Source organism: Cygnus olor, chromosome Z (genome assembly GCF_009769625.2).
Source record: "Cygnus olor isolate bCygOlo1 chromosome Z, bCygOlo1.pri.v2, whole genome shotgun sequence".
NCBI classification, from domain to species: domain Eukaryota; kingdom Metazoa; phylum Chordata; class Aves; order Anseriformes; family Anatidae; genus Cygnus; species Cygnus olor.
The window spans coordinates 18,606,474-18,625,406 of NC_049198.1; the positions used below are offsets into that span (position 1 = coordinate 18,606,474).

The window sequence follows — 18,933 nt, forward strand, 5'->3', positions numbered from 1 at the left end:
CTCCCTCACGAGGGGAGCGGAGGGGCAGGCGCTGAGCTCTGCTCTCTGGGGACAGCGACGGAACCTGAGGGAAGGGCATGGAGCTGGGACAGGGGAGGGTCAGGCTGGGTGTTAGGGAAAGGTTCTGCACCCAGAGGGTGGTGGGGCACTGGGACAGGCTCCCCAGGAAGGTGGTCACGGCACTGAGCTGCCGAAATTCAAGGAGGGTTTGGACAATGCTCTCAAACATGTGGTCTGATTTTTGGGTGGTCCTTTGGAGACCCAGGAGTTGGACTCAATGATCCTTATGTGTCCCTTCCAACTCAGATATTCTATGATTCTGTAATAAATGCATTAGAAAAAAGACCTGGATCTCCATTCAGATTACCATGTATTTAAGACTGTCTCTGTTCTGGGAAACACTGTAGTCTACACTTACCTTTGAACAGGCAATTAGTTTTGCATTCCTTTTCTGAAAAAGCCCATTTCCTGGGTTAAAGACTCAGGGAAGAAAAAGTAGTTTCTTCCTAGAAAAAGACTAAGAAAAAAAGGTGGGGAAAGAATAGAAAAGATCAGACAACAGATGTCTTCTGCTAGCTGCTCACACAATTTTTTTGTGTAGAGAGGAGACAGTGGTAAGAGACTGCACCTGAAATTCTGCATTTTCTGAGGAATTTTGTTTGAAAGACAGTATTATCTTTGATCAAAAATGGTTCACTAGTCAGGTTTGTACACCCTTGGTACATTAACAATGGTAATGCCTATGCTGACATTTAAAGTTAATATGGAGGCTATTTGCTGCCAGACAAAGCTGCATGAACTACCTTTTCCTTCTTGTCATTGCAGCCATTTCCTCCTTGTCATTACCTCAAAACCATCGGCTTTGCAATACTGATTTTTCAGTTTTGTTAGTGTTTTAAGGGGCGCACTGAAATTTGAATGATTCTATGACATCTGAATGTGATTTATGAGCCCCCTGTCTCTTGTGTGAGTTGGAGGATATGTCAAAAGGCTGGCATCAGAATAGAGAATTTGGGGGTTGCAGCTGGTTGGCTTCCTGGGCATGGAAGCCTAGGGCTTCTGGAGAGCAGTGCAGCTCAGGCAGTGACCCTGTGCAGTAGAGTGAAGTCTGCAGGGGGGACTCTGGACTTTTTAGTGAATCTGGACTGAGTAGGAACGGTCAGGTGCAAAGACAGAGCATACCAGAACTGATTTTTCCTTTGATCAAGCATGCTTCTGTTGTACAGTATTTCTTCCATCTAGCCTTGAGGACTAGGTTGCCTGTCAGGCAGAAGCACATGAGCTTTTTACTGTCATGGATTTCAGCAAGGAGCTGGGGGCTTATGGCACTTATTCAACTTGAGATTTACACCCTGCTATTTGGATTAGAATATCTGTGCTTTTTGCTCTCAGTGGCTGTCTGTGACAACCACCAGCCATACTTCTATTTACAGTCATTACCACAAGGCAATTGGAAACTGCAGCTCTGTGGACAAGATTATCTTCTCTTTCATGCTAGGTTTGTCTTTTACTGTTACACAGCAAAACAAACATTTGTACAGCTAATAAAACCTTTTTCTAGAGACAGACAGAAATATTACATCCTTGTTGGGTGAGCTTTTGATGTAGGACTAATGTAAGACAGGTTTACCATTAATGGTGATACAGATGAGGTGACAAATGAGGGCTGTCCTCCCCCTCTTGCTGCCCACAGTGTGCTTTCCCCAGTGGTCTTTGGTTAGTCCTAACAAAGTCCCCTGTAATCAGACATGGAGGAGCCTCCTGGGTAATAGCAGTGAGATTTAGATAAGAATCCTGAAGCAAGAGGAGGCTGGCATCTTTGTCAGCCTCTAGGAAAGAGCCTTGCGAAATGTTTAGTCAGAGGCTGCAGCAGTTGCCAAGGCTCTTAACGAAACAGCAGTCTAGTTAGATTTCCTTCAGTTTGTGGCTAAAAGTGATAAAATAATGCCTAATTTCTCAGGACCATACAATCCTTGTTTTATGAAATCGTCAATGAACATCTCCATTTTTGTCAATGAGAAGTATAAAATAATAAATGAAAGAGATATATATCTTTCAATGTAAGGCACAGTTTTGAACATGTGCTATAACCCTGCCTGTCCCACAAGGATTAGTGTTTCATTGTAATTTTTTAGCTTGTAGAAGGAAAGAAAAGAAGAAAAAACCCACAAACTTACAATGTAGAAAATATGTGAAAAATAAAGAGCCAAAAAAAGCTCATTTGATAAAACTGCCTTTTATTTTGAGCTTACATTTTTTATCTTAAAAAGATATTTTTGATGGCACACAGCTTCAGAATCAGCACCTTTGCATTTACAATCTGCAGAGAATCCCCGTTGATTTGTAGTTCTCTAATTCTGACTTAAATCACACAGAAAATCTTACTCTTCCTGTTTTCTGCGGAACGCTTAACAGCACAGTGCTGCAACAAGATTGCATGTTATGAGGGCTCCATTCACAAAATAGATTTACAGAACATTAAATACGGCTTTAGTATTTCCATCATAACAAAAACTATAATGAGGATGCCTATATAAATACACAGTGCAGCTTTTGTGATGCGCTACCCTTTTCTTTCTTTCTTTCTTTTTTTTTTTTTACACTCGAGTTCACAAGAGCATCAGTAGTGCAAATTAATGAGATTTTACTGTATACTTATCTTGTAACAAGCTCTTGGATGTATTTCAGCTGATGTGTTTGATGCCAGTTCAATGAGTTAATTTCCAGTGTCTTGGTTGGTGAGGGATTTCTCAAGCTCTTTCGCAGGGTTGGATTTCTTCTGGCTTGGGATTGCAGGTAGGACACGGCTTGGTTTCAGAGGCTCTCCTGATAGACCAGGCAAGAAAGAATACAGCATATGACTCTGAGAATGTCCCCTCTTCTGGGATCTGGAGTTTGGGGCTGGTGGGAGAATAACTGCGCCAGTCCTTATGGAATTTAAAGGCAGGGACTTAAACTTCTTATCACCCTGAGATGGTAGCTGAACTACAGAAAAAAAAAAAAAAGAGAGAGAGAAAGAATGCACAAGAATGAGAAGCATGACATTTTTACTAATGATATGTTTGTTGCTTTCTTTGAACTGTTCATTTTTTTTTGTTGTATTGTGTATAAATAAACCCGCATTTGAAAGATGTGATAAATATATGTGTAAAAAAACCCTAAAGCCTGTCAGGGCTAATCTTCAGCTGAAGAAAAGAATTCCAGTATCAAGAGATTTACTTCATGTTTGGTGATCCATAAGACCCAACAAGTTCAAAGGTTTACTTTTGATAAGCACAGAATCTGTAGTTTGTCTGAACGAGACTTGGTCTGTTCAGAGAGATTTCCAGAAGACATTTTTTCTTCAGAAAACATAGGCTTGACTGAAACAGAAATGTTCCATGGGAATATATTAATTTTAGCACAACTTTTGTGTGTGGTAGCTGGTCTATAATCCAGGGTAAATTCTGGTAAAAATATTAGGAAAATGAAATGGAAGAGCTTGGGAAAATGTCTCGGTTTCTCTAGGCACAGTCAATCATGAAGGTAGGTCCAAACATCTGCTCTGCATGTCACAGGCCACAAGAGCAGCCCAATACCCTACTGCACACTTAAGACCCACGCTGAAACACAAGAGCTACAGCTGTTGCACGTCTTGTGCTTGTCAACAACCTTGTGAGAAACTGAGGATTTAGAGCACCCTTAACCTCCACCTCACACCCAGCAGTGTAACAGTGTTTGTGCTTTAGGGTTAGTACAGTTCTGTGCCTTCTCTAAAGAAGCTTGTCCTCAAGCTCTTTCAGTCAGGCAACTCTTTACTAATCACACAAGTTTTTAAAAGGAGAACTCAAAACCTTAATTATAGACCTCTTTATCTCTGCCTTAGACTTTATTGTGGATTACACTAGACTCTATTCATTTTATTCACCATTTAATTCACACGCTCTTTGCCTTGGCCAAACTTTTTTTTATTATCAATTTATTTATTTATTTATTTATTTATTTCCAGTCTAGCCATGTCAGGGATTCCCAAAAAGAGTTAACACCTATTTTGGTTACAGATCCTTCCTCATTATTCTTCACATTCGTTTTTCCTTGGTTGCAGTCTCAATCCATCTGCAATTTCCTTCCATCTGCACCTGTCATGATGAATATACAATATCAACATTTGAGTCTGAAATGATTCATGCTACTAGTCATGGCAGCCTCCAGAAGGTTATTTGGATTTTCTGCCCATTTTGATAGCTTTTCCTTTGAAATTAGCCACAAGTACTTCCTAGTGGTTAGGTATTAAAAGCCATTCTCTGACTGGTATCATGCTGGTGTCCTGGTTCTTTGCATGCAGAAAGAATTCTGCTATAAAGTACTCTGCTCAAAAGGTGACTTTCTCAGCCAGGTGTTATCACTTCATTTCCTAGTTAACCTCATTGAAAACCTGAGTATTCTTGTTTACATTTTTCCCAGCAGACCCTTTGATTATTCCTTTTTCATAGTGAGAAATGTTCCTGGTGCAAACTGAGAGAAATTTTACACAAATTAGGAATGGAGAAAAGTATCCTCTCTTAATGCTATGAAAATCATGTGTAATTTCAGAAAAACATCTGAAGGTAATCTAGACTTTTACTGTTTGAATAGAGAATATCATGATAAATAAACTTATTCTTATTAGAAATAACAGGCCAAATAATCAATTGGTATGAACTGAGTAAGTACTGCAGTCAATGCGTCTGTAATAAGCTGGACCTTGCAAGTGAATTTTAATCTAAAAAAAAAAAAAAATCCCCCCAGATAAACTAAACATTAAACACACTTGAGGAACTTATAGACAGAATAGTGGGCAGAGTGTCTTGAAGGCTGTAGATTAAAAATACAGAAAAAAAGAGGTCTTTGGGATTTCAGATATATTAACCTAACTTTCATACATAAAAACCTGTCTGTGCTGGTGTTTCTCAGAAGTGAGTCTTTGAACATGTGAAGTCAACCTTCTCACTGTTCATCAAACAACATCAAAAAGAGTTACTTGAGGTGTAATTATTTCCTGGACAACATGTTTACAGTGCAAAATGACCTTGATAAATTGGAGAAATGGTAAGAAATTTAGATAATGAAATTCAGCAAAACAACATGCAAACTACTATACTTAGGACAAACAAATGAAGAAAGAAAAAAAAAAACAACACTATCCAAGCCACCAAAAGTACACATGAAAAATGGGAAATAGCTGGCTGGGTCAGCAACAGTAGTACAGCTAACTGGGGATACAGTCTGTGCCCAAGTCGGAAATAAAACTGCAAAGTTTCAAACAGAAACCCCACAGCTTCTGTGCCACAGTAAAGCAGAAGCACAACAGTTTTATCATGCAAGCGCTTCTGTGCTAGTAGATTTACCTAGTTTATAATTAAGGAGTCAGAAATTTGTCCTGTTGAACACAAATGAACCTCTCTAATGTCTTTAGTGGGCAGTAGAAGAGTTTTGCAGACGTGTATTTTTTCACTATATTCATTACGACAGAGGCTGAAGTTCTCCTTGCCATCTTCCCCTGTACTACATGCCATAGATGCATTTCAGCTTTCTTTATTTACTTATCGGGGTGGTAATTCTCTAAGAATCACCAGATGTCTATCAGGGGCAAAGCAGAATCTTCACAGAGAGGATTTAAAAATTTGGAAGATTTTTTTCTTTTCAGGCTAATTTCAGTACAATTCAAATTGTGATGGCCAGACCAGGCAGTATTGTACCAGACCTCCTTGTCCCTTGTCAATTTAATGTAATTCACAGATTATGTTCAAGGTTCATTTGTGTTCAGAAGTTCAGGAAATGGCTTAGTTGTTGCTTCCAACAGCAACAAAAAAGCACCATTAATAATTTGCTTCAGTTTATATTTTTTTTTGCATGAGTCAGGGTTAAGTACAATATATTAGCCTATATCTTTTCTGGCACGTGATTAGAATGCTTTGTGTTCACAAAATTTTGGCATGAAAGCCAAAAGCGTACTGAGAGGGCCAGTTGTTTCTCTCTTTGGGGCATAGGCATATGTTCATGCATTCAAAGTTTACACCTGTGTGAAACATCTCCAGAACACTTTATGTACTAGATAAGCCCTTAATGGTGGGTTTAAGTAGGGTGTAAGCAGTTTAGCTTGATTTCACCTCCATGCCATCACAAACCCATACTCCTTGAAGGAAGGAAAAAACATCAGCCAAACATCCATACTGCCCACGTACTATACTCAGGACCTTTGGTTTAGGATGTTCTGTAAGAATCTCAGGACTGGGACAAAGATGACTTTGAAATAATACATTATTATTTGTACTGAAACACAGGAGTTTGGATGCAGCACTGGGGTCTGTGAGAGACAGAACCCTTCAGGCAGGTTGCCTTACATCCAGAAGCTATATAAAACATAAGCACCACTTTGTGTTCATATTTGTGTTCAGAGGGCAGAGTTGGTTACCCAAAAGAGAGTGGTGCTGTAAGACCTACTAATTCAGGGAGCCTTTTTCGCTCAGCAGTGACTCCTGAGCAGTTGCTGTAAACTGCAGAGACCAGAATACTGCTGTCAGGGAAGCATTCCCGAAATATTATGTGCAACCCAGAAGAGGGGATGGTCTTAGACTCCCTCCCCTAACATGGATCATGGATCCCTAATGCACGGATTATGGTGACCCTCTGCAGAGAGGAGGGTGCTTCATGGAATCCTTTACTGTTAACTTGGGAAAGGAGAAATTTCCAGTCATGATAAATAAAGGCAAAAGTAACTATTGATCCCCAGAAATTGTTGTTAAATGACCTGCAGAAATGAATCTTTTTTTTGTTTTGCTCAACAAGTAATAACCCCAGTGTGGCTTCAGACCTTCTGTGCCACATGAAGAAGTGAGAACAGCAGAGTTCTCTTGAATTTCCATATTTGCTTGGAAAATGATTCTGGCACGGTGTGAGTGGTGTGTGATGGCTGTGAGTTTGCTATCCAGGGGTTCTTGGGAGAGTTGCATGATGAAGTAGGAGGGGTGTTTGAGTGGAGGAGCAGCAGCACACAGCATAACAGAGATGCCAGGTCATGAAAAGGCTACTCACGAAGACATTTGACGTACCCCTTTGGCCCTGGGAACATCTGGAGTGTGAGAGTTTATAAACTATGTTTTAAAGTCATTGAAGTATTCTTTTCCTAAGCTACCATATCATTCCTATTATCTTCCTCCTAACCTGTATCTTTAAATATTTTTACTTGGAGGTTAAAGCATCTCTTCCTTTTTTTTTTTTTTTCCCATTGCCCTTCCTTTTCTGGGAGATGTTTCTTCTTTTTGTTTATTTCTGACAAGTTTCAGTTCTCTCTCTAATTTATGCTTATTTTATCTTTCCAACTCCGTGGTTGCCTTTTTTTTTTTTTTCCCTCCACTGGTTTTGTTGCATGTATTTAGCACACATCTAGTGTAACAAAAGAAAATATTAGAAAAACAAAAATGTTTGTACTCAAACTTCTTTGCTGGAACCATATGCCTGAGTAATGGCTGTGTCTGGAACAGTAATATTTTTAGGACTGGATGGTGACTGAAATCTTGGCTCTGAAACAGTTACTTGGAAAGCTCCAGGATGAAATGTGTCATTTGTATTAACAAAGAAGAAATGTAATCTATTTTGCAAATAACTTTCCTTTTCTTTTATTAGCTTGAACTGATGCTCAAGCAGTAATGACACCTGGATAAATGTGCTATGTTAGTTCATTACAAGATGATTATGAACTATAATAGTTATTATCTCATATGTAGAGTACTTTTTTTTTTTTTTTTTTGCATGAGAGTAGAACTAAAATCCTTGTTTGTGAATTTCTGCAAAAACATCAGTGATTATGAAATCTATTTTTTTTTTTAGGATTTTGCTTACAACTATGTTAAATAGAAAACATAAGGAATGTTAATAGAAAGCTTGAAAACACAAAGAAGACTTGGAGCTGGGGTTTTCAAAGCAGTTAGAAGATTTTCCTTCTCCTGAGGAGGCAGGCAATACCACCTCAGTATTCTGCATATTCTTCTTCTTCCTTTCTCACTTACTGTGCTGCAGCAGCAGTGGAGGATTCTGCATTTCCCCTATGCAGTCTGATGTTCCCTATAAAGCTACCTCTGCTGTTTCATTTTTAGTAATGTTTTCATAGCTGCAGAATGGCTTCAGAAGCTCAGATCATAGGAGGCAAAGAATCTTTAGCTCTGAAATTTCAATGCTTTAGGACCTGGCTGATCTGCAGGATTGCAAATAGCAAACTGAAAATCCTTGTTCAAAATACGTGGAGGGATTTGGACTTTGTGGAGCACAAGAGTGTGAGGGCAGGACAATGCCGGGAGTAGTGTTTGTATGTGAAATTTATATGTGCATCCTGCCTGGGACACTCACTAAGTCTTGACACTCCTCCTGGGCTGTTGGAGCAGGATGAGGCTTTACCTGCCCTTCGGGATCTTGCTTCTTACTGCCTTGAGAATTAGGACCTGGCTGATAGTGCAGAAGAAGAAGGCTGATGCTCTCTCAGTCCCTTTATTTTAGTTCCCAAAACAGTTCGTGTTAGAATGAGAGAAGCGAATGGTTCCCATCCTTGTGTAAGAGCTGGTCCAGCTGCTGTGCTTAGGACAGAGTGAGGTCTGTCTTGAAAATCATCAAGGATCATCTGTTTCAGAAACCTGATAACCTCAATCTTATCCTCTTTCCTCTGATTTTCACTAGCAAAAGGATGAAAAAATCAGTGTCTGTTATGATATTTTTCATGCAGTTCGTGGAAGAGTCATTCCTTATCCTGGCTTTCATCTCACATATCCAGCCTTTCTCCAGTGTGCAGTTTTGAGGGTGTTGTCATCCATCTCCAGTGACTCCTTACATAGTGCAAGTCACCATGGTACGTCATGTCGTACCCCCTGTGAAATACTACGAGACGTATAGGCATCCACAAACCTTTCTGAGAGTGAAAAATCCCATATCTATGAGAATACCAGTCTCTGCTCTGGAAAACAAATGTAACACCAGACTCTCCTCTCTGCTGATTTAGATCATATCTGTTAGATCAGCTCTGTGGAACTCACTGGAGAAAAGGGTTGAGATCAGCAGCACAAAGTCCAGCTGGAGGTGGGCCAGTTACTAGTGAGATACCCCTGGATCTGATACCAGGGCCAGTACTGCTTAACATCTTCATTAATGACTTGGATGATGACACAGAGTGGGTGCACAGCAACTCTGCAAACAGCCAAAATCTGGGAGAGTGGCTGATACTGAGGGTGGAAGTGCTGCCATTCAGAGGGACCTGGAAAGGCTGTTGAAATGAACTGACAAGACTCATGATATTCAATAAAGGGAAATGCAAAATCCTGCAAAAACCTGGGGAGGAGTAACACCCTGTACCAATACATATAAATGCCTGACTGGGGAAAGTAAAGAGGGGGGGGCCAGAATCTTCTCAGTGGTAATCTATGAAGGCAAAAGAGTCAGTGGGCACAAACTGAAATACAGGGACTTCTACTTAAACATAAGAAGAAACTTTCTACTTCGGGGGTAGTCAAACACTGGAACAGGTTGCCTGGAGTGGTTGTGCCATCCCATCTTTGGAGACACTCAAAACCTATGTGGTCCTGAGCAACCTGCTGCAGGTGGCCCTGCTGTGGGCAGGGGGTTGGACTGAACAATCTCCAGTGGTGCCTTCCAAGAAACCTCCCTCAAGCACTCAGCTGCCACTTATGGAGGCACACAGTATGATACCGTAGACGAGACTTGGTTGTACTTACTTTTTTGAGCACAGTGGTTAGATATAGGAGCTAGGCTGTTCCGTACTGGAGAAAGATCTTTTATTTTGGGTTGGCCTATGGACTTCTGTTGAAAGTTTTTACCTGTGGAAGAAAAAGATAGTCTATTATTGTGAGAAAATAGTTGTAAATAATAAGATGCACAGTAGATCTCTGGTTTCTTGAAAAAAAAAAAAAAGAAATAGTATTTCTCAGGGATATGTAACAATAAGAAAGCAATGATTGAAAAAAGCTCTTTACATATTTAAAAGAATGACTGATTTAGTATAACTTCTGTGCGTACACTTGCTCTCATATAATATTGTAATTGGTGTTCAAACAGACATGTTCCAGCAGCCAGGTCCACATAAGAATATTTGGACACTAGATGTGAAGAAATGTTCAATTAGACAGATTTGATTTGAGAATAAAATTTTAGAATCCTAGAATCAGAGAATGGTTTGGGTTGGAAGAGACCTTTAAAGACCACCCAGTTCCAACCTCTCCTGCTTGAGCAGGGACACCTCCCACCAGGCCAGGTTGCCCAAAGCCCCATCCAGCCTGGCCTTGAGCACCTCCAGGGATGGGGCATCCACAGCTTCTCTGGGCAGCCTGTGCCAGTGCCTCACCTCCCTCTGAGTGAAAGCTTTGGTTCAAAAACTTTTCTAATATTGTCTCTGCCTTTCCAAGCACTAGAACACAGAGTTCAACTCCTGGTTGGAAAATCAGGCTAGAGGAAGTCTGTCAGCAGATGAGTTTTGAGAGGGTTTTGCTGCAGATGAAATATAGCAGAACTGATACAAACTGATAAGGATTCTTATTAAACTATGTTTCTGGCAATTTGCTTTTACCAAGAATAGACACTAGAAAATGAAAGGTTGATGTTCTAACTGTGGCATTTTACTGGCTTAGACCAAAGTTGACTTTGGTGTTAAAATAGACGATGTGTTAGGTGATATAGTGCATTTCACTACAGAAACACCACATCAAATGTTATTAAAAAAGAAGAAACTCAAAATCCAAATCAACATTTTCCCCAGATCCTTTCTCTGACTTGATCATATTCTGTGATGTTGGCGTCCCTCAGATTTTTCTTTTTTGTTATCCCCAGTAATGTTGGTTAATGTTAGTTAGTTAATGTTATCCCCAGATCTGAGGTGATCCATGTAAGGAGCCTTGAGATGTCTTTCCAAACCGCTGCTTGCCCAGCATGGCATTGCAACACAGCTCATTGCAGAACAAGCATATGCTCTGTTCGCATGCAGAGATGAGGGGAGGCACAGGCTGGATCTAGTAGAACATGTTAAGCAATAACAAGAAATGAAATGATATAAATTGCTTTGATGGCTTTGTGGCTGGTACTTGAATACATCTGTGTATTACTGGTCTGTACAAGCTAAACTATAGAAAAGCAGTTACAGAACAGTTTCCTAGAAGTAATTACTGAAGTAATTGTCAAGACTGCTGTACAAACGTTACTAGCTAAATGGTTTCTGTGTGAAAAGAGCTAAGTTGGTGTATACCAGTTAAAACCCACACAGAGCAGTGCATTCTTCACCTTGGCATGGAACAAGATCCTGGTCCAAAGCCTACAGCAGCTGATAGACATTGGATCATTCTTTTGGTTCCCATGGGTAAAGCTAATGTGTATTGAGCTAAAGCACGAAGAGTCTGTTACAGATGAGCTGCGTCTAATACAAACAGACTTTGTTCTCCTTTTCCCATGTTTTACTCTTTATTTAGTCTTTAATATCTCTCCAAGGTAATCACAAGGTGTGTGTAAAGGTTGGTAAATGTCTTCTACACATATTGCATCCTCTGTGCATAAAGAAATAATTATATTGATTCCAAAATAGAAGAAAATCAAGCCAGCTGCTCCCATTAGCAATTCAAGTTGTATTGGTTTTATTGTGATGCTTACGCTGAGCACTAATGCCTTATTATGTATGTACCATTATGGCCTTGATGAGGGTATGTTGTTTTTTTCTATCATGAGATATGTTTATTTCATAAATGGGGTTATCTGGCAGCAAAACAAAAGTACAAAGCATAATCATATTTGCGAGGCTGATATGAATGCTTGGAAAAAAACCTTGTCTACAGGTTCTGGCATCAAGTGGAACTATTCTTCTGTTCTTCCTTCCTATATGCTTTACATAATATCAGAGAAGAAAAGGATTTTTCTTTCTTTAAGACATCATCTTTGTCACTCCTGAGGGCATATTTATGATGGCATTTGAAATGGAAAAGAAGCAATTTCTAATTTCTTGTTTGTAGAATGCAGGACTGTTCACGTTTTGTTTACTGACTTTTTTTTTTTTTTTTTACAGTTTGATCTCTCATTTTACTTCGTGTTTGGATACACATTTGCATTATAGTTTTGTTTGTTTATTTGTTTTGTGGAAAAGCACTGATGTTATGGTGAATGTCTCGCTGTAAATCAGTTCTTCACTTTGAGTAAGAAACAGCCACATTGATCAGCTTTGCTCTACTCTTTCCTGACATGAACTGTTTCCCTTTTGACTATACCATACTGCTTACGCCAACAGATGAGTAATAATAGCCTTCCTTTTAATGTTACCTATTCAAGCAACTAGAAATTACTGGACTGTTGTACAAACCTATTAAAAAGTATTGCGTTAGACCTGGCAGGTTAGTAATCTACAGGATGAATGGGTGATAGAGGGAGGCTCCATCTGGTTAGAGGGTGATAACAGCTGCCTTTTTGTTTGAGACAGCCCTGCTTTGTCCATGTTACGAGGAATTTCTTCATTTATACCATTTTCCCAATGAAAAGTAGGTGGCAGTGCATTTTGCAAAAAGAGATGATTGCAAAGGTCACAAATGCAAAATGTTTCAGATTGTGGATGCCAGCTCAGCCCTGTGGCTGGCAAGGACTCCTCCTGCAATATTGACAGTCATTTTTGGTACAGTCCATCTCTGTTCAACTCAGCAGAGAGTAAGACAAAGCAGTTATTCTGAGATAAACCGGTGGTGTGATAGGTGAGTCTCACTCCTACCCACAGCAACCTCTTCCCTTTGAATAAGTGTTAGGGCTTGGCTAGTAAATTGACTCATCTTTCATTTCCAGGAGCACAGAAAACAGAACAAAAAAACTCTAGAAATCCCCATCGATATGCCAGCTGCCCTGATAGCAGTAAGTACAAAAAGTAGCTCTGACTTTAATAAAAGGCGTGGTCATGCAAGACAATCAACACCGTGTGTTAGCTGAGAAAATATTTTTCAAATTGAGCTCCCCTAGTTTATCGATACCCACGATCCTGTCTCGGATGTTCAGCGATTCGAAAACTACACGCAGCCCCCGCAGCCATGCCTGGAGAAATTGAGTATTAACACTTCAGTGTCCACCAAAGACCAGATGCTGTTTTCCCCCTCAGCTAGGCCTCCTGCAGAAAAAAAGCAACGAGGAAATGTCTTTCTGAGAGCACCGCCTGCGCGGTGCTGCTGGCTGGGTTGGAGCCAGGGCATGGTTTGCTTCTGATCCCTGCAAGTCGTGCAGGCACAGCACTTCTGTGCGCTGGAGACCTGCAGGCCCTGAAGCTCATACAGTAAATGCAGTTCTAATTCACTGCAAGGCAGGTGGCTTTAATTATGGGGCAGACGGATTTAAACCACACACATGAGCATGAAAAGGGATAAGCTGTTCTTTTTAGCATGAGAAAATGCTAAACAATATCTGGGTTGTGCAATGTATTCCTGCCAGACACTCTGCCTCCTTACATGCTTTTATTCCACTCACTTCAATGGAAGTCCTTTATGCCGGCTAAAGGAATTTTTTGTTGTTGGAAAGTTTTGTTAAAGGGAGCAGGTACACAGAGAGCTGGGCTTGCAGCAGTCTCAGGCTTTTTTCCTCTGAGTAGATAATAAACTGCCAGAGCTCTGTTCTTCCTCTGGACACAGAAAGATAGCTCCCATTGCAATGATTAGAAGATTTCCTGTAATTGATGTGATTTTCCCTTGTTCATGCATGTAGACTGCTGCTCCTCTACTGAGTCCTAGTGCAAATGATGGAGCACTGAGTGGATGCACACAGTCTGTTCTCAGTCAGTTTCCTGTTTTTTTTTTTTTTTTTTTTTTTTTTTGTAATAGGATGTTCTTTCCCATCAAAATGGGTGGGATGGTACTTTCCCATCAAAAGTATTCATAGGCTAGCTAATTCCACCAAGAAGTATTCCCCTATAGTCATCCTCTGGTTTGGTTTATCCACTTTTAGTTCATTTCTCCTTCTGCTGAACAAACAAAAGATCTCAAACACCTCAGCCTCACTGGGCCCTATTATATTTAGGCTGTAAGGAAGCCCTGCAGGTTTTCTTGTCTTCCACATGTGAGATGAACCTTGCAGAGTTCAGTGTAGAACGAATAATGGTGGAGCAATCCTTGATAGCTATGTGGAGTTTGAGGTTTGTATGGTTGAGTGAACAGCTGAAGACTGCACAGTAAAAAAGTAGTTACACCTATAGACCAGGTCTATCGAGTTTTCAGGAACTTGGCCTGATGTTCAGGAAGTGGAACTTTTTGAATAGCTCCTTTTTATGCTGCAAAACTATTTCTAGCCTTTATTTGCACAATGTAAAATCACCTGTCATTCTGAAATCACCTTACCTACTCTCATTATTAGAGAAGTGAATAAAGATTTACTGTTGTACATCTCTCTTTGCTTAGGAGTTACCACAGCTTGCAGTGCCATGCAGAGTTCAGTAGCAACCTGACCTAACCGAGGGTTCCTCTTGGACAGGGTTTCTGTTCACTCCTCTTTCTGCTGGAAGATAATGGCTCATGCCTATTGAGGGGAGATTAGATTAATTCATTGTATAATGTTTACTCCTTGTAATGGTGTACTGGTAGGTTTGGCAATTGCTTTTGCTTGCTTCATTTTCAGCTGGATATTACAGCGGTTGGAAGGCATGCTAGATATGTTTAATTTTGGCATGAGACTAATCCCAAAGGTGATGAGGTTGGAGACTCTGATATGTTAAAGTGAACTCCAGTGTACAGGCCATCCAGCCAGATTCATTTAAACATGGATGAGAGTCAAAGTACTAGATCCCAAATCTTGCCAAACCCTGGTTTTGAGTTTACCTCAGAATTCTGATACTCTACTTCATTATTGTTACACTTCAGTTTCCAAACCACAGCATAAAAGCATTTACGCTCTCTGCAAATTTAGCAACCTGAATTCAGCCATGGAAAAAACCTCAGCACAGCACATTAAACCAAAGAGCTGGCACTTGGGGCTGGGAGAATGGGAAAGGGTGATACTATGGTCTGGAGTCAGGTAAGTCCATGTGTGCTCTGCTGGATGGCTCCGCACCATGCTCATTTCCTCGTGCAGACATACACTGACTTCACCAGAAGCAACTCTAAACAGAGTTAAAGATCCGAATGCAGTACTTCTCCCTTACACATCTGGTTCTAGGGTTAAATGAAGACAGAAGGCAATGGGCATGGCAGTAAGTATTAACTTTCAATTCACAAAACATGTATGTGATCTGGAGGCACTTACCTTGCTCAGGTACCATACTTGTCTCCTAATTACCTGTATTTTTGCTGCTAGGCCTAATCAGATCTCTGATTCTCATAATTAGAACTCTAATGCCTACTCACAACTCTGATTTCCCACACCTTAGCTTCTTGCTTCAGCTGTCAGCTCATGTCCTGACATACAATATCTGCAGTTGCTACTGCTTAGAATAATAGAATATCCTGAGTTTGAGGGGACCACAAAGATCATTGAGTCCAGCTGCTGGACCTACAAAGAAAATAAACTGAAAAAAGATATTAAAGAAATAGAATCATCATGGGGCAGACTTACCTATCTTTTCTTACTCAGCTTGCCACATCAGCAGAGATTGTAGGATATGGGAGATAGAGAAGAAAGAAATTACCTGATGGAGAACTGGGGAGTGAGGGAAGGCGGGGAGGGCACAAAAGCACATGGTGAGATCTATCAGAGTTTACGCCATTTATCATTTTGTCTGCAGGAGTTCTTGGACAGACTTTGTAGGAGTGTATTTGGTTAGAGTCTGTGTTCCAGGGGTTGTCCAGCAAAGCCTGGCAGTTGCTTCTGTGATCCAGCAAGTCATGTTCACTCCTACTCTTTTGAGACCTGTGTGCAAAATGGTGGGTGCTGGTGCTGGAGGAGATGCTTGAAGCTGTGCTCTGGGAAACAGTGAGGAAGGAATTGCCCACCGTGATTGGGGGGAGGCTCTGGGTTCGGATGGGCAGAAGTCCATGACAGTCTGGAGGCTTCTGTTCTGGTATGAGGTACTTTGTGTCTGTGCTCCTTCTTTTGAAGTCAGTGGTGGTCACACACTCATCCAGGATGTCTTTGCAGTTTGTGTCCATGATGCAGTCAAAAGTGGTGATGATATCATCTACTTCCGAAGTCTCTTCTGTAGGATATCTGTCTCTGCTTCTGTCTCTCTGATTGGTTTTCTGGTCCTCTTTCTTCTTTTTGCAGAAGATATTGTTCAGCATACTGAATCTTCCTTCTTTCTTTAGGAGTCTATTGTTTGGAGAGGGAAACTGATGAACCGGCTCAGATCTACTGAAAGTACAAATCAAAATGTGGTGCCATTACTCAGCAAAGAATGAAATAAACACTGCCTGTGTTAGACCACGAAATGGGGTACATACTGTTCAGATACATTTTTCAGGGTGGCTCACAGAGGGAGAAAATGAGGACTCCAAATTTATAATTAACAAAGACTGAAAATGATACTGCATTACTTCACTCTTTCTGGTGGGGTTCATTGCATTACACCTACCTTAAAGCAGGCTCAGTGCAGCTATCAGGAAAAAAAACAAAAAAACAACAAACTTTTCTGGCTTCAGTATCTACCAGCTGCAGAATCATTATTCTTAATAGTGAGACAAGATCCAATAACAACAAGAAGAACACACAGGGATCTTTAAAACCAAGTAGTCTTTGTATTATGTCATATTAGGAAAATGATATTTCCAACAGCACAGTCATTCAGTCATTGCTAACACTGTGAGAAAGACACTACTTCACATTTCTTTTCCTTTCCTTTTCTTTCCTTGCCCTTCCTTGCCTGTTTTTTTTTTTTTTGGAGGTCACCAACCCATGTATTGAACAGGCCTGGCACAGTTTCAGAAGACCTATCAAGATAATTACCTACAGCAGTGTTGCTGTAGTGGTTTTTAGATGAGATTTTGACTAATCAACTTTGCAGACCTACTCAGGCAGAGTGCAGTGCAGTAGTAGTAGGAGGAGATGTAACACTACCCGTGTCTCACCATTTGTAACACAGGAAATAACACTGCCTGCTGACTGGAAAGGAGGGGCAAGCACAAAGAAATGTGATGATAAATGTCTTTGTAAGTGTGTGCTCGTTTACCAGAGTTGAAGAACTGAAATGAATTAAATGACAGCTGCTGAAACCTGAGAAATATGAAGAGAGAGGAAGATCATAAGCAATGGTAAAAGAATTATATTTTTTAACATAAAAAAATCAGGATAAGAAGAGATAATTGGAGTAGAGAACTGAAGTAGACTAAGAAAATAATCCCAAGCCCTTACCCTGAACATGAAAATTTAAAATTTATTTTACTATCTGTCTGGCAAAACTTCTTCTTTTTTTTCAATCTATCTCTCTGTCTGATTACATGAATACACAGCCAGTGTGCAGAGATTTCAGAAAAGTAAAGGGCATATATCTAAAGTCCAAAAGATCAATCTAAAGGCTGTAAGATAGATTTTGTGCACAAAGGTGTCTGAGCAATAGCTATACCCACACTGTCTTGGTTCAGAACCCTCTGCTGACTGGCAGACTAGCACTGTAACCACAGTGATGAGTCTTCAGTAGATGACTAATTCTAACATTGCTATCTTGGTGGAAAATTTGGGTTCAGTATTGCATATGAATTGAGCCATCACACAGGACTCAAACCCTTCAGCAGCATACAGAAAGTAGTGAATTTATTTTCTAGTCAGTGCTAACATGAGCAAAGTGTGAACTTTTCCTTTACCTGCTCTCCTGAGACAGCAGCTTGATGCACGCTGTGTGACCACAGTACATTGCATATGTCAGAGGAGTGTTTTCATTGATGTCTCGAGGGCTGCTGTCTATCCCCAGCTCTAGTAGTGTCTGCACACAGTCAGCTTTCCCTGCTGCTGCAGCCCAGTGCAAAGGTGTCCTAGGGAAAATGGGAGAATATCATTAAAATAAATTAATGAATGTGCTATTGAAACTATTATTGACACAACGAGGTGTGCTCCTATGCTATTTGTCCAGATTCACAACATCCATTTTAAGGAATTCTTCAGCAATTTATCCCACATTGATGTAGTTCCCAGTAGTAGGAATAAAACCGTAGACCAGCATCTGTCTATGTGCATCTACTTGGCTGTAATAAAGGTAGATATGGTGCTGGAGGATGCCAATGCATGCTATATAATAGTATCACTTCTGCTGCTGGAGTTGTAGAGTGGGAGAAGCTTCTGAAGTTTTCAGAGCAGAATTTGAAAAAAATCTTTGTAGTGTCCACCACAGAGGGACAAGCCCTTCTCATCTTTACAGCAAACACAATTAGCCATGGTTGGCTTATGGCTCTCCATGAAGGCAATAGGAAAAGAAGCCTCTCTAAAACAATGAGAAGGACTGGACACATCTACCAGGCTGTCATTGTCTCTGCCAATTTCTGTGTTCCTCGGTGGGCACAGACTGGACAAGGTATAATTGTCTTGAATCTAGAAGGAGAATCAAGCTGATTTTCTTATTGGCAGTGGATGCTCATCTTTGTAAACTTTTGTCCACTTTCAAAATTGTAATAATTTGCTCTTGTGAAATCTCTGAAAGCACAGAAAACACCACAAGCAAAATGTGCAAGAAGAAAGAATAAAATTGACTTTTCTGTGCCCTTTCTTGCAGTCACAGTGATTTCAGATGGGTGCAGTCAGAAACAACATAGAATGGAAAAGTACTGTGTATTTATATTTAACAGCTTATCTTTTCCCTTCTTCAAGTGTGATACCTTCTATGGAAATACCTAAGAACACGTAATAGGAGGTACTTTCTTTACTAACCTCTTAACTGTAGTAGCTCCTCCCTTCCCCCTTCTTTCCACAGAAACGGAGCCTTCTCTACTACGCTTTCCCAATGTTTAGAAACTTCTCCAGAACTCTGTTGATTTTATTTCTGTTCCATTTTATTGG

General features: G+C 40.3%; 1 protein-coding gene across 2 annotated transcripts in view; it reads right to left on the minus strand.

Moving 5' to 3' along the window:
- Positions 1 to 2,556: 2,556 nt before the first annotated feature.
- The window catches only part of ANKRD55 (ankyrin repeat domain 55), a 47,637-nt gene continuing 31,260 nt past the window's right edge, over positions 2,557 to 18,933 (minus strand). The window contains exons 8-11 of one of the 2 annotated variants that reach the window (XM_040541545.1): positions 17,748 to 17,915; positions 15,641 to 16,299; positions 9,738 to 9,839; positions 2,557 to 2,985 (exon numbers count right to left, since the gene is read on the minus strand). In XM_040541545.1, coding sequence (XP_040397479.1) covers positions 2,717 to 2,985; positions 9,738 to 9,839; positions 15,641 to 16,299; positions 17,748 to 17,915 — 1,198 coding nt within the window. In that variant the 3' untranslated portion in view covers positions 2,557 to 2,716. Of the gene's footprint in view, positions 2,986 to 9,737; positions 9,840 to 15,640; positions 16,303 to 17,747; positions 17,916 to 18,933 lie in introns of both variants that reach the window. The other variant, XM_040541544.1, reaches the window with a different exon arrangement.